At 40.8% G+C, this 18496-nt stretch overlaps 1 protein-coding gene across 3 annotated transcripts in view; it reads left to right on the forward strand.

The window, feature by feature from the left end:
• The window catches only part of arhgap36 (Rho GTPase activating protein 36), a 30965-nt gene that overhangs the window by 7511 nt on the left and 4958 nt on the right, over positions 1-18496 (forward strand). For 2 of the 3 annotated variants that reach the window (XM_064328436.1, XM_064328433.1), the window contains exons 2-4: positions 11724-11880; positions 14209-14277; positions 16071-16348. In XM_064328436.1, the coding sequence (XP_064184506.1) occupies positions 11724-11880; positions 14209-14277; positions 16071-16348 (504 nt within the window). Of the gene's footprint in view, positions 1-4319; positions 4469-11723; positions 11881-14208; positions 14278-16070; positions 16349-18496 lie in introns of those variants that run through there. The other variant, XM_064328434.1, reaches the window with a different exon arrangement.

The following is an 18496-nucleotide window of genomic DNA, read 5'->3' on the forward strand; positions in this document are numbered from 1 at the left end:
ATGTGTCAAGCCTCTTACCTCGATTGTGTTGTTTACCTGAACAGGTATCACTTAGCCGGAGACAATAGGGAACCAAGAATTGGTTAAACATTGTCAATTTTAGGGATTGGGAATGCTGACACAGTTTTACGTTCTCGTGTGTTTTTCTCTTGTAGTAATGGACTACTTCCTCTGTGAATAGTTTACTGTGGAGAACCTTCCAGATTTTCTCCAGTTTTTCAGCAAGTGCTGATATCCTGAATACTGCATCATCATGGTTAGTTTGTTATGCATTGTCCTTAATGGAATTTTAATTTAAAACATTGAGTACATCAATACATCAATAATCTAGCGGACAGGGTTTTGAAGGAGGAACTTGGGGGGAACTATTTAATCATTGATGATTTCTTAAACTGATTAATTCATAGAATTCATTCATTTTCGAATTCATTTTTTCATTTCTACGCTAATCGATAACCAGCCCACTACTGAGAAAACCTGAATTGACGTAGTTTGGCTTAATTTTTAGAGTACATAAGAGGACATAAGAGACCTTCTGAGCCCGCAGGTAGAGGGAGGCAAACAGCCAAAACATTATGTGCATGGTGAGCCAATGGTTAGCCATGCTGAAAGATAATAGATCCAGAAAAGATATGCGTGTTGGCACTCAGTGCTGTTTTTACCCATGGTATGTTGATCCAGTTTCTTGGAGCTCAAAGTCTCTGGGTTCTGTGTCCACCCCCGTTTTTCCCCCACTGTAATTAGTTTATAATTCAGGCTCATTTTAACTAATTTCCCCACAGGAAGGCAATGCAAGGAAGACATGCTGCTTGTGCAAGGAAGTCACACTGCACTGCAGGAGACTGACATCAGGATGTGTTGATGTAAAGATTATGGTCTAATTGGTGTTATTGAACACAATCAGAAAATGAATTAATGGCTTATGGACAACTGTTTATTTTAAGATTCTTTTCTCTCCCTCACACAGAAACTCTTGGATGTGATTTGTGTGGGTCTTTGTGTCTCTCTGGAGCAATGTAGACAAAGCATCTCCCTCACAGGCACTGCAATTTTTCCATGTCCTCTCATCTTGAATTTGCCTGCAATCCTCTCCACAAACCATGTTTATTGCTTGCTGTTATTTTGACTGCTGTTATGCAGTATTGGAGAAGGTCAAAACTTTTTTGATGGTTTGTTTAATGATTTACCTGTTATGTTGAATTTTGGTCCTCACACACATGAACATAGTTATATAGATTAGAGATCTACTAAAAAAGCTTATAGTAATGAAGAAATGCATAGAAGGTGCATACTCCTGTTGCATTTAATGTCTCTTGGACTGCAGTTAAAGCATGTCGACTGCAGTACATTGCAGAGGAAACAGACACAGTGACTCAAATCACTGGAGGAAGGCATCGTGATACATTTAGAATGTGAGTTCAACAGTGTTTTGGTTCTGAAGTCATGCTGGCAAATACGGGAGAGGTTGAGCAATTCACTGATTAGCTGTTGTCCTTTCACCCCTGCAAGTCCGGACAGAGTCTTCTGTAGAAATCTCCTGAATTTCCCTTGTGAGTGGAAAGTGGGTGTGATTTTTGCCATCCCAGAAACAAAGGCCAATTGGAAGCAGTCTATAGAGAAACATTGGTTTCAAAACTGAGGATTACTGATTTAGTATAGCATTAGATATTGTACATCTCTCCCAGGGTTTACTCTTTAGCCAGGATGTGCCATTATTGCTCTTGTAAAGACATAGTATTTTCTGTAGAGGGCACCAAAGGCAACAATCTCACCCTGGTCTTCATTAAAACTGCTGTCACGGTTGTGCACATTCTGTCTCACTACATCTGTCCAGGGTTATTCACACTAATCAAATACAGCCCCCTTTCCTTTTCATGATTAATTATGGGATTCTTGGGGTAGAGGTTTTGCAGGAAATCCAGGGAAAATAAATAAAAGCGCCTCAGTTGCATTACTGAAACTCTGCATCAGGCCCCAGACTCCTCAAAAACAGAGCTGTGCATTTCCTATTACTGCCTGCTCAACTTCTTTGTGCAGTTTTTGTTTGTTTTTTAAAGTGGTGAATAGGAATGTGGGAGGCTCAACATAAAGCCAGGTATGCCTTTCAGGGACCAACTAAAGCATACAAACTAGCAAAATAACTAGCAAAAATGTATGTGCATGTGTGTGTGCTTGTGTTCCTGTGTGCAAACGTGTATGTGTGTGTGTGTATAATCATGTGAGGAGATATTTTGGTGTCAGTGATAGATAACAAAACTTCACAAGAAAACATGGCTCTTGAAGTTATATCCCTGTTTCTTGGTGCTAGATAACTTGTCTTTCACATAACTCAAATCTTAATTATGCCTATTTCAAAGCAACTTCAGGTAATATTGTGTCGATTCAGCTAGACAGCAGAGGTGCTATGTTCATCCTATATCCCCTGTGTCCGGGTCATCTGATTTTCCTGTACCCACCATGTCCCCAGTCTTTGGGGGAAAACAGGATGACTGGGACTTGGCTGCATGGTGAGGGGTATGAAAATATACAGTCGTCGAATTTGTGTTGAACTTGGGGCAGGATATGAGAGATTAACTGGAAAATGTTTCAGTCTGTAGAGCAGGGAGGCCAAGGTTTTGTATGCCACTATTTCTTTCAGGAAACCTTATCAGTTATATGTTCCAAAGAATCGGTCCTCCACCTCTGATTTCAGCAGTAGAAGTCCATGTAAGGTACACTTAGATGTCATACAGTTTATGAAAGTCATTTTTTATGCATGCAGATACAGCAAAGTTAAAATTGACACTAATGTTCCCTAAAGCATGCTAAAATGTTTTTCTTTGTGGCTTTCTCTTGTAGATCGTTGGTTTTTGATCAAATGTGTTTCACTGCTGTTTTTCATCTGCGGGTCATGTCCGAAAGCACTTGTGACTGGCGTCATGGTCCTTCCTCCAAAATAGCAACATAGACAGATATAATGAAAGCCACCTCCTCTCACTTTCCCCTCATGTGACTTCAGAGACAGTTCAGGACAGGGTGGTTTGTGATACCTGAGCGAGGCTCTGCATCAAGAGCAAACCGCAAAGGTGGAACGGCACCAGCAGAACGGAGGCCGCGTGACGCGGTCCCTGACGTGGAACTGCAGCCCTTGTGCGCATCTGGAGTGCATTTCAGTTCTGACGAGATGGAAGAGACCCCGGAGAGTTGCGGCAGGTCCCGGTCGACATACGAGAATCTCATCTGCGACTCAGCCATGCAGCAGAGACGCTTTGCCTGCTGTTGTTGTTTGTCAGATTTTTAGGCGAAGTCCCTTTACTGCATGCCAATTTGCATGTTTTTTTAATGCACACACTTTACCTTTGGGCCAAGGAGTATCAGGCAGGAGGGCCTTCTAATCCCTGCAATCTGACTGCCAACAGGAGCTATGAGCCGTGATGAGAATATTAGGTGAATGAACCAGTGGCAAACAAATAGGCACGCGTGCTGGACAGGATGACAGTGCTCTCTCTCTTTTTTTTCCCTCTGCGAAAGGAAAGTAGTTCATGCTCCCTGTTGCCAGGGCAAGGGTTCATTGATGTCATTTGGACATGTGAGATATGTGGATGTCCTGTTGCTCCATTTCAAATGTTGGAGATCAATCTTGCACATTCCAAAGGTCAGTATAGGTAAAACCAAAACATTTTCAGTGATTGTCAGAAGTTTTCGGGCTCTAGCAGTGACAGCATATTTCCACCTATGTCAGAACATCTGGTCAGGAAGCCTGAGCTGGAATTTTCCAGCAGGCGATTTTGAATAGATAAATGCATTAATTTATGCTTTGCTTCTTCACTTTTGTTCCTGAAGGATTTGTCAGAAATTCCATCGCCTTCTTTGAAGTGAGCTCCATCTACAAATCTAACCCTTTCAGGGATGAAACGGGTGTCTATTTTTTTTTTAAATCATAAAAGAATATGAAACATATTTCCCTTTGCAAGCTAACATACAAAAAAGACAAATCCAGCAACTAAATGATTGCCAGAGCAAATTGAACATAAAGCTTGGAAGACTGGTGTTTGTGTGTCTGTGTGTTTGACGGGTTGTGTGTGTGTGTGTGTGTGTGCGCGCGCGTGTGTTGATGTGCAATAGGAGGTGCTCGCTGTCTCTGTTATTGCTGGGAAGAGGTCTCTTGCTGCGTGGATAACAGTCAGAGGCTGGAGTGGCCCCTCCCCCTCCTCCTCCTGTACCCTACTCTGTTTACTTCAAGACTGCTCTTGGCAGTGGGACCAGCGTGTGCTGCTTCACTTGGAGAGGTAGCAGATGGAGAGAGCAGACCCCTCCCGGCCTCCTTCCTTTGTGCAGTGCGCGACCCCTCATTCCCTACTTCTTCTTTATATTCCATTCATTCTTCTACAATACCTTCTTCCCTCACCAGCTCCCAGGGCAATCCTTGGAACTCGCTACATTTTCTGTGGTTTCACCCTCCACCCTGAGAAAGTCCTCCTCATACCAGGTATAGTAATTGCTTTGTGAGAGTCTTTGGTTACAGTGTTGTGATCTGTAAGCGGTGCATGGGACTCTATCCAAGGTTTGCCATGGTGGGTCTCAATGCACAACAAGGATACCTGTCAAATGAAGAGCTTGAGTTGAGTTTCAATTTGTGTCAGTGGTCAGCACACTTCATTGGATGAAGTACTAGTTGTCTTTTTCCTTCATGAAGGAGAATAATAGTTAATAGTTAAGCAATAAATAGATATGTTTTTGCCTCTAGCAGGAATAATTTAGGTACAGTTGAACACATTTACATTACAGGCATTTGGCAGACGCTCTTATCCAGAGCGACGTAGAACAAAGTGTATAACCATTTAAAGTTAAAGTCATTGGAATCTGCCATTGCTGTGTTTGTTTTCATCTTAGAAAAAGCACTTAGCTCATGAAAAGGCTGTATTATCCATGCATAGCTCTCATGCCTTTGAAACTCAATTTCCTCCTTTCCCGAAATAGCTCTGCACAAAGTGGACTTTTCCCTCAATTTGGCGCACTCCTGCATGCCTTGATTGCCTTCCATAATGTCCTGATGCAGTTTCTAAATTACATTAAGTAAGATGGTTCACGTCAGCCATAATTATTCTTGGTGGGATCACCTTGTTTCCTGTTGATCAAGGCTGTATTAGATTGTGACTGTGAAAACTGTCAGATTTTAAGAACCACTTTGATATCCTGAATCTTAATATATCTTTTTGTTAGTGCTGCAGTATACACTAAGCAGTGACAAGTAATCCATTCACTTTCTCTTACTATGTAGTCCTGTCATCTTTTTAGTTAAGCAGACCTTAAATTGACATGGCTCTGCTAAGGTTTAACATCTTAATGTATTGATAGTTGAACTATGTACGTCAATAGTACAGTATGTCTCCAAATTTAGCAACAGTAGGTGGTTTTTGCATGGATTTGTGGATGTGAGGTTTTGGAGATTTAAAACAAGATGTTGGTGCAGTTTATTGGTCCCATAGGCTATACCAATCTCTTTGTTTAGAAAACTAGAAAGTCTTCCATATGTTTGGATGGTTTGAAGGCATACTCAATCACATCCAATTTGGATGAGCATATATAGTCTGGCGCAGAGGAAAATATTTCTATCTAGGGATGAGTTTGAATTTGTCTCTGCTGCAAAAGGTCCTCCCAAACATTTTAATACAGAGAAGAATCATTTTACTGGGAGATGTGTTATTCAATTTGTAAATATCCAAATATTTATAAATGTTAAATTCCTCATCAGACAAGTAATGTTAACTTTCTGAATCAAGAGTGAATTTCATAGCAAAAAATAGACATTTTGTCAGCACTGAACTAGGAAAGGAACGCAGAGATACTTGCTTGTTGATTAGTTTGCCAGTTGCAGGAACACAACAAAATTACTTTTGTTAAATAAACTAGTATTGTTAAATCAAATCTGAGTTAAAGCTACCAGAGTTGATTTTACACTGAAGATTTTGCTCTGAAGGAAGCAGTAAGTAAGTTTAACTGATAGTAGTCCAGCATGCTGGCTTGCCAATTACCATGATGCAGTGAAGATAGTAGTTCCTTGATGTGTTGTTTACAAACATTAATACAATTCTGGCCTATTATTAATTTAGTAGTCCATGATCTGATTTGGATTAGGTACACTTAATTTCTTCAGGTTACAGATTTCACAGATCTGAGATGTACTAAGATGGACTAAAAGTTTTTTTTATTTTTTTATTTTTTATTCTGGGGCTATAAGTCTAGTCTGACAAATGGTATTGGTACCCAAGGTTTTTTAAGATGACTCATTGGCGGCTGGCAAGATAAGGATTTGTTTAGATCTCTTTTCTTGCCGTCAAAATAATGTTGTGTGACTACATCTATTTAGAATTGAAATTATTTAATGAGAAGAACAAAAAGTGGCAATGCAGCAACCTTTGCTAGTACATTTTCAGCTTGGTCATCATTAAACACAGGTTTAGGACAGTGATCAGCTCCAGCTTCCATTATTCCTTGCTTAGTGTCTGACCTCTCCCCTATCCCACCCCACTTCCACCCTTTTTAATGTTTGTCCCACAACAACAAGAATCAATCACTCCCTGTCAGCCACCCACTGGTGCATGAATTGTAGTGCCTTTTATGGGTGCCTGATCTTTAAATGAACCTATCAAAAGCATAGAGCCTGTCACTGTTGTTATCACTTTAGGACAACATTTGTGGCTTATGCATGCTCCTTGAATAAACTTGCTTCTTTAGAAAGCAGTGAGTCATCCTATTCCAGTTAATACAATAAATATGGTCTGATATACAGTCAAATCCAAAAGTATTGGGACAGTGGCTCAATTTTTAATCTTTTTTTAGCTTTGTACTCCAGCACATTGGATCTGAAATAAAACAATGAATATGACATTAAAGTGTAGACTGCCTTCTTTGAGTGTATTTACATCTACATCGGGTGATTGGAGTAGGAATTGCAAACCTTTTTTTCCATTTTGCAAATTGGACCAATTAACAATTTGAGATAAAGTCATTATATTTAGTACTAGAGTGTAAATCCTTTGCATTCAATGACTGTCTGAAGTCTGCAACTCATACATATCACAATGCAGTGGGTATCTTCCCTGGTAATTCCCTGGTAAACCAATCTTCAGTTCCTGTTTGTTTCTGGGGTGTTTTGTCTTCAGTCTGGTCTTAAACAAGTGAAACGCATGTTCGGATTCAGGTTGTCTGATTGACTTGTCCTATCAAGAACAGTCTACTTTTTGGCAGATAAAAACTCATTGGTTGCTGTAGTAGACTGTTTGTGGTCATTGATCTGCTTACGTCATCAATGAAGACAAGTGAGCCAGTTCCAGTGGCAGCCAAACATTCCCAAGCCATAACACCACCTCCACCATGTTTAACAGATGAGGGGGACTTTGGATCACGTGCTGTTCCTTTCTTTCTTCACACTTTTCTCTTTGGTACACTTTGGTACTGGTTATTACTAATCTCATCTGTCCATAAGGCTAAAAACTCTATAGTTTTAAAATGTACTTGTTAGAAAACTCTAACCTGGCTATTCCGCTCTTGAAGGTTACCAGTGGTATGAATCTTGTGGTAAACCCTCAGGAGTTATGTTGGTGTAGTCTTTTCTTTATAGTGGCTTTTGAAACATCTATGCCTTCACCTTGGAGAGTGTTCCTCATCTGTTCAACAGTTGAAAATATTATTTTGTCATACACTACAGTGGTCTTCCTCGGTCTACCAGGCCATTTGCAATTGCTGAGCTCACCAGTGTGCTCTTGCTTCTAAATAATGTAACAAAACTTTTACTTTTGACTTTTACACACTCAATGTTTTGACCTGCATTAATGGCATTGACACTTACTAGGTCCCCGTGGTAAGAGACAACAGCAACAGAATCCAAATGCAAATTCCACACCTTGAATCAACTCTAGACCTTTGCCTAACTTTCGTTTACATGAACTAATGATGCAAAGACAAACAGTTGGCCAAGAAAAATATGAACAGCCAATTGTCCAATTACTTTTGCTCCCCTAAAATGGGTTTAAACTTGGAGGAATCCAATCCATGTTATACTTTCGTGGGTTTTGTTGTTGGTACTACTACACTTCATCTTACTTCTATCTCTCAGCATTCCTGCCAATGAGATGAACATAACATACTATTTCATATGTCCATTAGTTTGAAATGAAGCCCTTCTTAACTTAAGCTGAGTATAAAAACATATAGAGTTACCTGTATGAATCAGTGCAATCTTTGGTGTTCGGTATCAAAGTCAATGTGTTCTGTATCAAGTTTTGCTTTCAAGAACAAAGACGTGCACATGCACACACTTTCACACGCGTATGCACACACTCACACACACAAACACAAACAACACATGTACACACACACAGGCACACACATACACACACACACACACGCACATGCACACACAAACACAACACAAACACAAACAGGCACAGGAACAGAAATAAAACAACCAGTCCTTAGGTTAAATGTACAACAGATGTGCTTGTGGTTCCAAGAAAACTTTTTGTTTTTTGATGAATTAGTCTTTCTTCCTGGCTGTCGTCAGTTCTTTGTCTGTTTCACAATACTGTCACTTCCTGAGATTCAGTTTAGCTCTCTGAGGGAAGCAGAGGGAAGTGGCAGTCAAAGCATGTGAGTCACCCAAGTGCTGCTAACAAAAAAAGCCTTCCTGACAATTGTTTTCTCTTCCATTTCCACTGGTACAATGATATAATTAATAGTGCAATAATGATATAATTTGATATTAATAATATTTCAAATACAAGAATATTTTCTGCTATTTTTGATGATTGTTTCTGAGGTTAGATGATGTTTACATGAACTTGACCACATATGAATGAATTAAGGGGTGTTTATGACAGGACATCTTATTGCCCTCCGGCAAAATGATTGTAGGACTCAAAGGTTCACTGGTGACAGTCCCTCTGTAAAATCTCGATTTTTATAAGAGCTGACCAATTCTAGGCAGAGAATGTGTGCCTATGGTCTTAATCACATTTGGTAGTCTGCCACAGACCATTAGTGATGCTCAGACCTGAGGCTAATTTGATGCAGTGGTCTGTGGTTTATTTACTTCCTACCTACAAATGTGGTGGTAAAGGTTAAGTGGTTCTTTTTTTGTTTTATTGCACCAGCACAACAGAAAGTGGTGGAAAACTGCCACAGTTCACAAACTGGCCTGAAGCAGTGCAATCTGTGGTACAGCTGAAACCTCCAAGTCATTCAGTGAGAGAGGCAAAGTAATTTAGAGAGGGAAATTGATGGTGACTTAGTTGGTATGAATGTAGTAAACATGGCTGGCTCTAGCAACAGCCATAGAACCTTTCCAGATATACGCAACAGGCTACTGTGTTGCAGACTGGGCCATGAGATGCACATAAAGGCTTGACCACATTTGTTTGATAATGTTAAAGATCTGACCTTGTGCTTACCGGTATAGCTTCATTGACCCCAATGTGTTGCTGCATTGATTTATTGCTGGCCTGGGAGCATTCCCCAGACTCACCCATGGGTCACCTCAAGCCGCAGCCACTTTCATCATGTTTCCAGTACAAAGACCCTGGATGCTGCTCCCAGCCTCTGAATCTTTACTGCCCCCGTCATACATTCCTCTGGGGTCCATAAAAGGAGGACCACCAGACTGAGCAGAAAATGCAGTCTGTTTTCTGTTAAGGAGGCTGTGAAGGCTGGTATGGAAATGGTTGCAGCAGCACGGAGCACCAGAAAATGTCCACCAAACCCAACACTAGACACATCAACACGACAAAAAAATTACTAAAATGTGTAACGTTACTATTTTTAATTATATTGCTGACTAGCTAGCAAACTTCACCTTGTTTGATTTATTGACATCCGTAGATGTGGATAATATCCACATTAGCTCCCATATGAGGAAATATCAACCGTACTTTCTCCTTGCCTGTCTTAATTCCTTCATCTGCTCTCCCCCATTCTCTCTCACCACCAGTATTCTATATAAGGTTCTTGCTGGGTTTATTATGATAACCAAATATTGTACACGTCGTCACCGTGTCTGAAATAACTGGGTCAACTATATAAATCACAGTTATTCAAATCGTAGTAACATTAAACTCATGCAATTTGCCCCACTGAAGTGGCATTCTCTTTCTATTAGGACTTAAGCAGTAAAAACAGAACACATAAACCTAGATTTTCTTTCTTTAGCTTAGCGAGTAATGTTCCCTTCTCTTCAGGCAAAGTAGTAATGCTAACCCCCTCTGTCTGTATTCAGTAGGAGTGGCAACCTCTAACTGGCGTTGTCTGGCGCCTGCCCATGGACAGAAAGTACCTGCCCATTGCAGTCTTTAGTAAAATGCAGGGAACCTGGAGCATGCGCAATAATTTGGGGCTATATCACTGCACTCACTACAGGTAGAGTAGCTGGCTGAGAGCTCATTTTAATCAGGAGGACAGCTACTCTTCTACAAGTAAAAGTTAATTTAACGGTGGAATTCCCTTTATGATCATTAGTTGTAAAACAGAACTTAATGTTTTTACATAATATTTATTCAGCTGAGCATTTGCAATAGCAATTCAAATTAAGTGCTAAGTAGACCTCTTCTAGAAAATAATGCTTGAGATCTTCCCTATGTCCACTCCATGTTGAACATAGCTAAAACTGAAATTTACATAAATCTCCTGTTCTAAATAAAATCAGCCTGGGAGTGCTTGAGAATGCTTCTGCTTTTCAGTGCTTATTTTACTCTGACTCTAATCACATTGCAAGTGACCCAGACCCTAAAGGAATTCACTCAGACCCCTGCAGTTGCACAGTGCCGTGTGTTTGACCTTTCTATAAAAAGCAAAACAAGAGTGTATTTCCTCCAACTAGTTTTCAGCCCTCTGGATGCCAGGGATGGGTGAAGTCCTCCTCTGTAGGTGTGTGGATTCTAGTGATTATTATTTGATTTCAACTAAAAGCTTGATAGATTAACATATGAAGTATTGGACTTGTGATTTGTGAATAGAAATAGGTGGAGTTCCACTGCCTGACTACATGAGAAAGTAGCATTTGCATGGAATTTCTCCACCCAAAGTTTATGCCAAGTGACTGTTCATGCTTACACAAGGGATTTGTTAAAAAAAAGTACACCCAATAATAGCTTTTGGCAGCATCTAGCATGCGTGAGTGTTGCACATGTAAACATTTCTTCCATTTCGATACATTAATTTGGTTGGGAAGCTCATAATTATTCCAACTGATATACCAAACAGAAAATAAAATCAGAAATTCGTTCTTCAGATGGTATTAACAATTTATGCAAATAGTGGTTATGTTTAAACCTAATTTAAATTATCTGATGATGCCAAACTCATGGGAGAATCAGTTTGGGAAAGAGGAAAAGGGGGGTCCAGCAGCCATATCTAACATTTAACACAAATTTTATGGACCACAAAATAATTTTCAAACTTAGACATAGTAGAAATGGACATTAGTTAAAGTATAATTCACACTGGACAGCATGTCTTATCACATACAGATATTAATGCATGAAGTCTTTAAGTTGGCAAAAGATGAATTTCCTCCTCCTATGGAACCATATGCTTACCCAAGTAACTGAGAAAAAAGAGGTTTTGTTATGTGACAGGTAAAACCTGTGGAAAGGTAAGACCCTTCAGTCAACACATTTTCTGTGCATTGTTGTTTCACTGTACCCCTCTCTGACGGACCTCCTCGGTTCTCCTCCCCGTGGGTCTCTTAGGGTGAGCACACCTGGGCCACCATGCTGGGGCAGAGCGTGAGGCTGCAGCCAGTGCCCATCCAGAGCCTGTCTGAGCTGGAGCGTGCCCGTCTGCAGGAGGTGGCCTTCTACCACCTGGAGGAGCGTGACCTCAACCTCAACATCAGCATTCCACGAGGTACCATGTTGACCGCGCTCATTCCATGTCATGTCTTCACGGTCTTCCTCCATCTCGACTCTAAATAATTCCCACTGTCCTGTGAGGGAGAACAGTGGTTACGGACTGCCACAGTCCAGGAGGTTTTCCTACTTCAATCAGTAACCCTCAGAACTGTAAATAAATGAAAATGAAATCGGTCAGTAAAGAAAATTGTCATTGAATCAGGTGGTTGCGTGACTGACTGGAGCAGAGTCTGGATATACTGTGGTCCTTGAAACCAGGGTTGAAAAAAAGAGCAGGAGGACTTGTTAACTGACTTTATTAATAATAACCTGAAAACCAAGAATATTACATTTCCTGGTACTTAGAGAAGCTTAGAGTAACTCCGCTAGAGTAATTCCACTTAAACAAAGATCTCAGTGTATTGCAAGAAATCTTTGTTCAATACATGATACTAGAATTAAGATTTATTTTGCTTTGTTTTTTAAAAACAAAGGGGGAGGGGTCAGTGTTGTTGTAGAAAACATGCATAATTACACATATTGGTTCATCTTTTGGCTTAATTCCGCAAAGCCTCTTTTACAACCAAAGCAGTATCTTAGGGAAACATGGCAAATGAAACAAAGCAAAAGCACATATTCTAATTTCCCCACATACACATCCTCCATTTTCTTTTCTTCTTGGCATAATTTTTCATTTTCCTCACCATATTTCACACCCACATTCCATTTTTGTCCGCTTTTGAACAGGTTTTGTCTGATTGTCTCCGTATGTGTGAATCACATTGCCTGGGAATGTGAACAAGAAGCCAACAGTGTTATATAATGCTGTGAGCCGCAGGTGGGACTTCAGTAGGGCTGTCACAGCAAGCACAGAAGCACTGGGCCACTGTAGAGCAGCTTTAACTGGTCTGAGAACAGCCAGGGGCTTGTGACACAGGTCATTTTACTGTGTGGGAATATTTACAGATACCTCCCCCTGGATATCACCCTGGTGCTCTGTCATGGTCTGATTGGTCACCTCTTCTGGCTCATTGTCTCTGTGTCCATTGACGTTATTCTGGGGTTAGTTTTTGCTCTTTAGGGAAAACCACTGTCCTCACCCAACCTCTTTCCAGTCTAGACCCATTATCTATTTATTTAAGAGCTATTTTACAAGAATATTGTCAGAAACTGTTATTGTCCTTCTTGACTTCTTTGCTTCCGTTCCTCTGTCAAACATTTATGTTTGGTCTTCTGATTTTTGCAACCCTTTTTGTTTTCTCCCTCTTGGCTCACACTTCCCCTCTCCTTTTGGCTCAAACCTCTCTCTCTCTCTCTCTCTCTCTCTCCCTCCCTCCCTCTCTCTCTCTCTCTCTCTCTCCCTCCCTCCCTCCCCTTCTCTCTCTCTCTCTCTCTCTCCCTCTGTCACACACACAGTAGGGGCACACTCGCCCCTGGCTTGCATGCCGAGCAGCTCCAACTGATGAGCCGAGGATACTTCAGCGTGTGTGGGAGGGGGAGGGGTAGTGACTGTGAAAATAAACTTTAATTTCCTGCAGTCATGGGAATTTGACCTCTACTAAGCCTTTCTACATGGAGACTCCAAGCATGGTGCAGAATCAGAGTCCTCTGTGCTTCTATCCCATAAGTCTCCCCACAAAAGTTGTCCTACATCTGGGAGCAACAGATCCAGAGGACGGAATTCTAAACATATAAAGCACCCAGCTGGGCTCTGTAAATACCCACAATGGGGCCTGACATAAGTTCCAGTAAAGAGAGCAAGCTCTTCTCATAAAATAGACAACTTAAGTCACGCGGGACCTGATATGTCAGCCATGAGTAATGCTAGTCACGAATAAATGTGTGGTTTAAAGCAACAAAGGCCTTTGTTTTCAGCTATTATATTTTGGTCATTTGAATTCTTAAGGAAAAGCAGAGGTTACAGAGAGAAGGAGGGACAATAGTAGGCATTTTATTTGGCCAATGACTTTTTAATCAGTTAGGACAGCTGAAGCCTGTTTGTCTGGCTGAATTGCACCCAATGTGCATGTGCTGTCTATACTACAACCCTGCAGGCACACATTCACTGAGAAAGTTCCCTCTCAAAGGCAGTCTGGCTGCAGAGTATGACACTCACATGAACTGTGAGAATCTGTATGACAGTAACTCATGTTGCATCCCTATTTTTGTATTGCCTCACAAATCTCTTGAAAGCGGTGAAGCTGATTAGCATCTTGTATACAGTAAATCACAGTGGTTTTAAGATTGTGCTTGATTGAAATACCTTACTGTAATGTGTGTTCTTAAGACATACACGCTCTTCACAGTTGGGTCACTGTAACCTCTGCACTCCTCCCACCCTCAGAGACTCGAAAGAGAAGGAAGTCCTTGCGGAGAAAGTTTGACTCCTTCTCAAAAGAGAAAAAAGAACGAGGTAAGATCTCCACGCACACTAGCACCGGCTCTCTGACTTCCCTCTCCCCTGCCCCCCCCCCAAATGCCACAACCATCTGATCTCCCTCAGTTATGAAGACAGTTGTTGTTTTGTGGAGTCCATATATAATGGGCTTGTTTCTTCTTATTGTCAAGTGCAAGACCACAGTAGACAGCTTCAGGGGCTTTAGTGGGCAGTGTATTATTCTGTGTCCTTCGTGTAGCAAAAAGCCTCACATTGTTTCCCTGAATGTCTACAAGTACCCCGGAAATATGTGTTCCTGCCTTCATCAGAAAACCAACAAAACATTTGGTTCTGCATAAATTTAATGTTTTGTTCCATTTAGTATTTTTACCAGTGCTTTCTCAGAATTTTTTTTAAATTTAAAAGCACTGAAGCCAAATAGGATTTCTTCCATTTATTTGTGTAATTGGATTAAAAGCACTGATGATGCACCAGATCCTATTTTATCACTGAATGACCAGCACCATCCATCATTTTGATCGTATAACCTGAAATTAGATTTTCACATTTTTAAAATTTCTCTCTACAACTTCTTGTAAACACTGAAAAACATGTGGGAATGTATACTGGAAAGCATTAATCCACAGGTGTGTGCATGATGGGCCAAATTCAGACAGGGTCAGCCTTATTCTCTGGAACACGTCTTAACGAAATACTGATGGCCAACACAACACAGCTGTATCCACCTGAGGTGAAGCAGGACCCTTGGGATTGCCTGATAGGGCATGGATATACAGAATTCTGAACCAATGGGTAATTGTTTTATTAGCTGCTAGCTACCTGCATTGTAGCTCCAGAAGTCTTTATAGTGCATTTCAAATGTGTGTGCCCCAGTGAAGGAAGCACCTCTCCATGTGGCTTCCTCTCTGACAAATAAGCAGTCAACCAAGCAAATTTCATTGACTCCAGACTAGGCCATTTTCATCTGACTTCTGGCTTTTTGACAAACAGCAGTTCTGTGACTAGGCCATAAGTCTGTTCTGCTGCCTGAACTCCCTCCACATATACAGGGTAGTTCTCTTAATCAGCAGGGCTCTACCTCCAAACTGCTGCATGGTAAAGAGGGCATCAGGGCCCTTGGTCGCAGGAGGTGGTGTTATTAGAACAGAAGGCATGGAGCGGCTTGATGACAGTTTGATGTTGACTTTAAGAAGCTAAGAACTGGACACTGAGAGAGCACTCAGACCAGATTACAGCAAATAGGCAGGACTGGCCTACAGCAAACCCCCATGGTTAAGATTCCAGGAAGGAGACTGAGATGTCTGATGAGAAACTCACAGCATGGCATTGCAAGCATGGGCTTTCATTCTTCATACAGCTATCCTCATTGGCTATATCCACTGGGTGTACTGTGTCTGGATGGCTGACTGGATTCTCTCCTTAACCTCTCATTGTGAAGTCCAACAGCTATTCTTCCTGATTTTATATCATGATTACACTGAACATGTTTGAATTATAGTGGCAGTTAGGTACAAGACTGTAGCTCTATGCATTGTTTACCAGAGCACTTCCCTACAAAGAGCTTGTAGCTTATGCATAATGTAATGAAATGCCCCCTCTCATAAACTAATGGATTAGCACTAATAAATTTGTGGCTAGCAAACCTGTTCCTGTTTCTGTCAAATAAATAAAATGCTGATTATTATTATGCTATTGCGCAAGTACACATAATCATATTCAGATTTTGAATAAAATACAGTCTATCAAACAAAATTAAACCGAACCTTAAATGAGCAATGAGGTTTAAACAAAATTGTTATACACCCCAGAGACGGCCCCCAAGGCATTCGGTATCGCCCTGTCACAAGTCATCACAAACGACCGAGCGCGTAAGCAGCGTCAGGATGCCCTGAAGGAGAGCCGTCGGGACTGCCTGGACCTGGAAGCCAGCGTCCTGCGATTCCGAGCGGAGAAACGGCAGCACGACAACGGAAACAACCCACCTCGCAGCACCGCCTCCACCCCTGCCGCCACATCCACCCTGGAGCTCCACAACAAGCCACTGTCTCCCACCTTCCAGGACAAAACTTCCAGGGCCCACCGCAGGGTAAGGAAATGCTGGCATAGTCACGTAGGCTACTCAATGTGCGCGTAGCATTCTGAAAGCCAAGAAAGTGAATTGGTGCAACAAACCTCACTTTGCTTCGGAGAAACAACATTCGACTTACATAGACTAAAATTATGCATTCATTGTATTACAAAATAACATCACAGCATAATAATAGAATATTGATTGCATTAAATTATTCACATAACCTTTGAATGCTAGCTGTCTCCAGGGGCTTTTGATTTTTGATAACTTAATAAACTTAGCTTTCACTTAATAAAACATGCACATATAAAACACACAAAACCAGTAACGTTTTAAAAGTGATTTTTTGAACTTGTTTGCTTAGATGTTGAGAGTATTTACCATTTTGCTCCTACACGGATTTGCCCTTTATTAGGACAATTCGATTTTTCACTTATTGGTTGGAGCAGTTAGACCAGTGTGAGATGCTCTTTCTCGCTCTCAGTGTCTGATGGTGCTGCTGCATTCCATGTGGAGCTTCTGAAGGCCAGAGAGATTCAAATCTTTTCCCAAGTAGTAGCTACTGTTGGCGTACAGGATGATAAGAAATATTTTCCAGGACAGGAAACGTTTATGACCCTTTGCCAATGCACAAGAATGCAAGGAGTGCATAAGAGTTTTAGTTTGTTCGCCATTTAGTTTGCAGCACAGAAATTATGTGGAAATTGAACGGTTTCATTCGGTTTCATGAAATTTGCATTTGTGTATTTGCAAGAATTGCATTTGTACATGTAAGGTCAACTTGATGCCTGCTCCAGTTAAACGATTACAGCTTAGGTTAGAAAATATATTTAAAATGCAATCGAATAACAATTAAGTGGATTTTGTGTTCAAAATATTTCTATAAGTAGTTTCCGTAAATTCAATTAAGGTGACTAGACTTTTTAAAATGAATGGCATATTATGCAAGAAAATGAAATTCTTAATAAAAATGGATTTTAGTTGCCAATGTTTTTCTTTGTTTTTGTAATCCATGTTTCTATGGTAGCAATTCATTCTGAGCATTTGATCTCTCATTGTCAGAAAGCCACCTCTTGAGGTTTTGGTAAAAATTCTCTCAGCCATTGGTTATATGGTTGATAAATACATCTTTAATATAAAACATTTATCAAGATCATCCCCCTGATTAATGTCTGGCAACACACCACAGCCTGAGTGCACTCTGGAAAGTGGAAAATATGATTTAGTTTTGTGACTAATTCAGTGATTTGGAACCTTGCCACACACAAAAGGAACTATGAAACTGTTTTCTCTGGTTTCCAATGTGACCATTTCAATACCAGTTCCTGAAAAAAGGGAAACTTTCATAAACAGCTGAAACTTTCCATAAAAATAAGGAGCTGGAGCCAAAAGGCACATTTGTCAGATTAATAGCTCATTAAAACAGTGCTTTTCAAATAGTTAGAAATAGATAGATAGAAATGTATAAAAAATTCATTAGCCTACTTGCCTACTCCTTGGTGGCATATCCAGACAAGATACTTGTTCTTTGTGCATTGATGCATACTGCCACCAGGCCCTTACTGAATCTGGAAACAAATTAAGGTGTGTGCACATTGAAATAAAGTACAATGTAATGACAAAGAGAACAATAAGGAGAAATAAAACCAGCGTACCTCTATTGCCTCCAAATAGGATGCTTTATTTTGCAATCTAAATGTTCAGCCACAGAGGTTTCTCCTCTGATCTTTGCCATGCAGAATCCTGGCTGTGGACAAATGTCCCACAAGGTGAACAATAACTGCCACTGGCATTATCCAGGAAGGAAGAAGGAGTTTCTGTTGGCAGGGTGTTGCCTAGCAGAGTATTCTCCGCCGTATCTCGCAATAGTGTAGTGGTCAATCAGTCTGCCTGTGCCACCTGCACAGTCGTCCGGTGCATCTGTCCACCCTAGTTGGTGAATTGCAGAAAAAACGTAAAGAACCAACAGCTGTTTTCAGATGATGTGTGTTAGTGGCTGAGCTTACAATTACAATGGGGTCCTCTAAACCTGGAAGAAAAGGAAACAAGGGAATGAAAAAAATGCCAAATGTTTACATTTTCCTGGCCTTCTTTCAAATATGTGCAGTGTATTTACATTAGGAAATGAAACAATGCTTCCACTTTTGTGTGAGCAGGCAGGAA

The sequence above is a fragment of the Anguilla rostrata genome, chromosome 3 (assembly GCF_018555375.3).
Source record: "Anguilla rostrata isolate EN2019 chromosome 3, ASM1855537v3, whole genome shotgun sequence".
NCBI classification, from domain to species: Eukaryota; Metazoa; Chordata; class Actinopteri; order Anguilliformes; family Anguillidae; genus Anguilla; species Anguilla rostrata.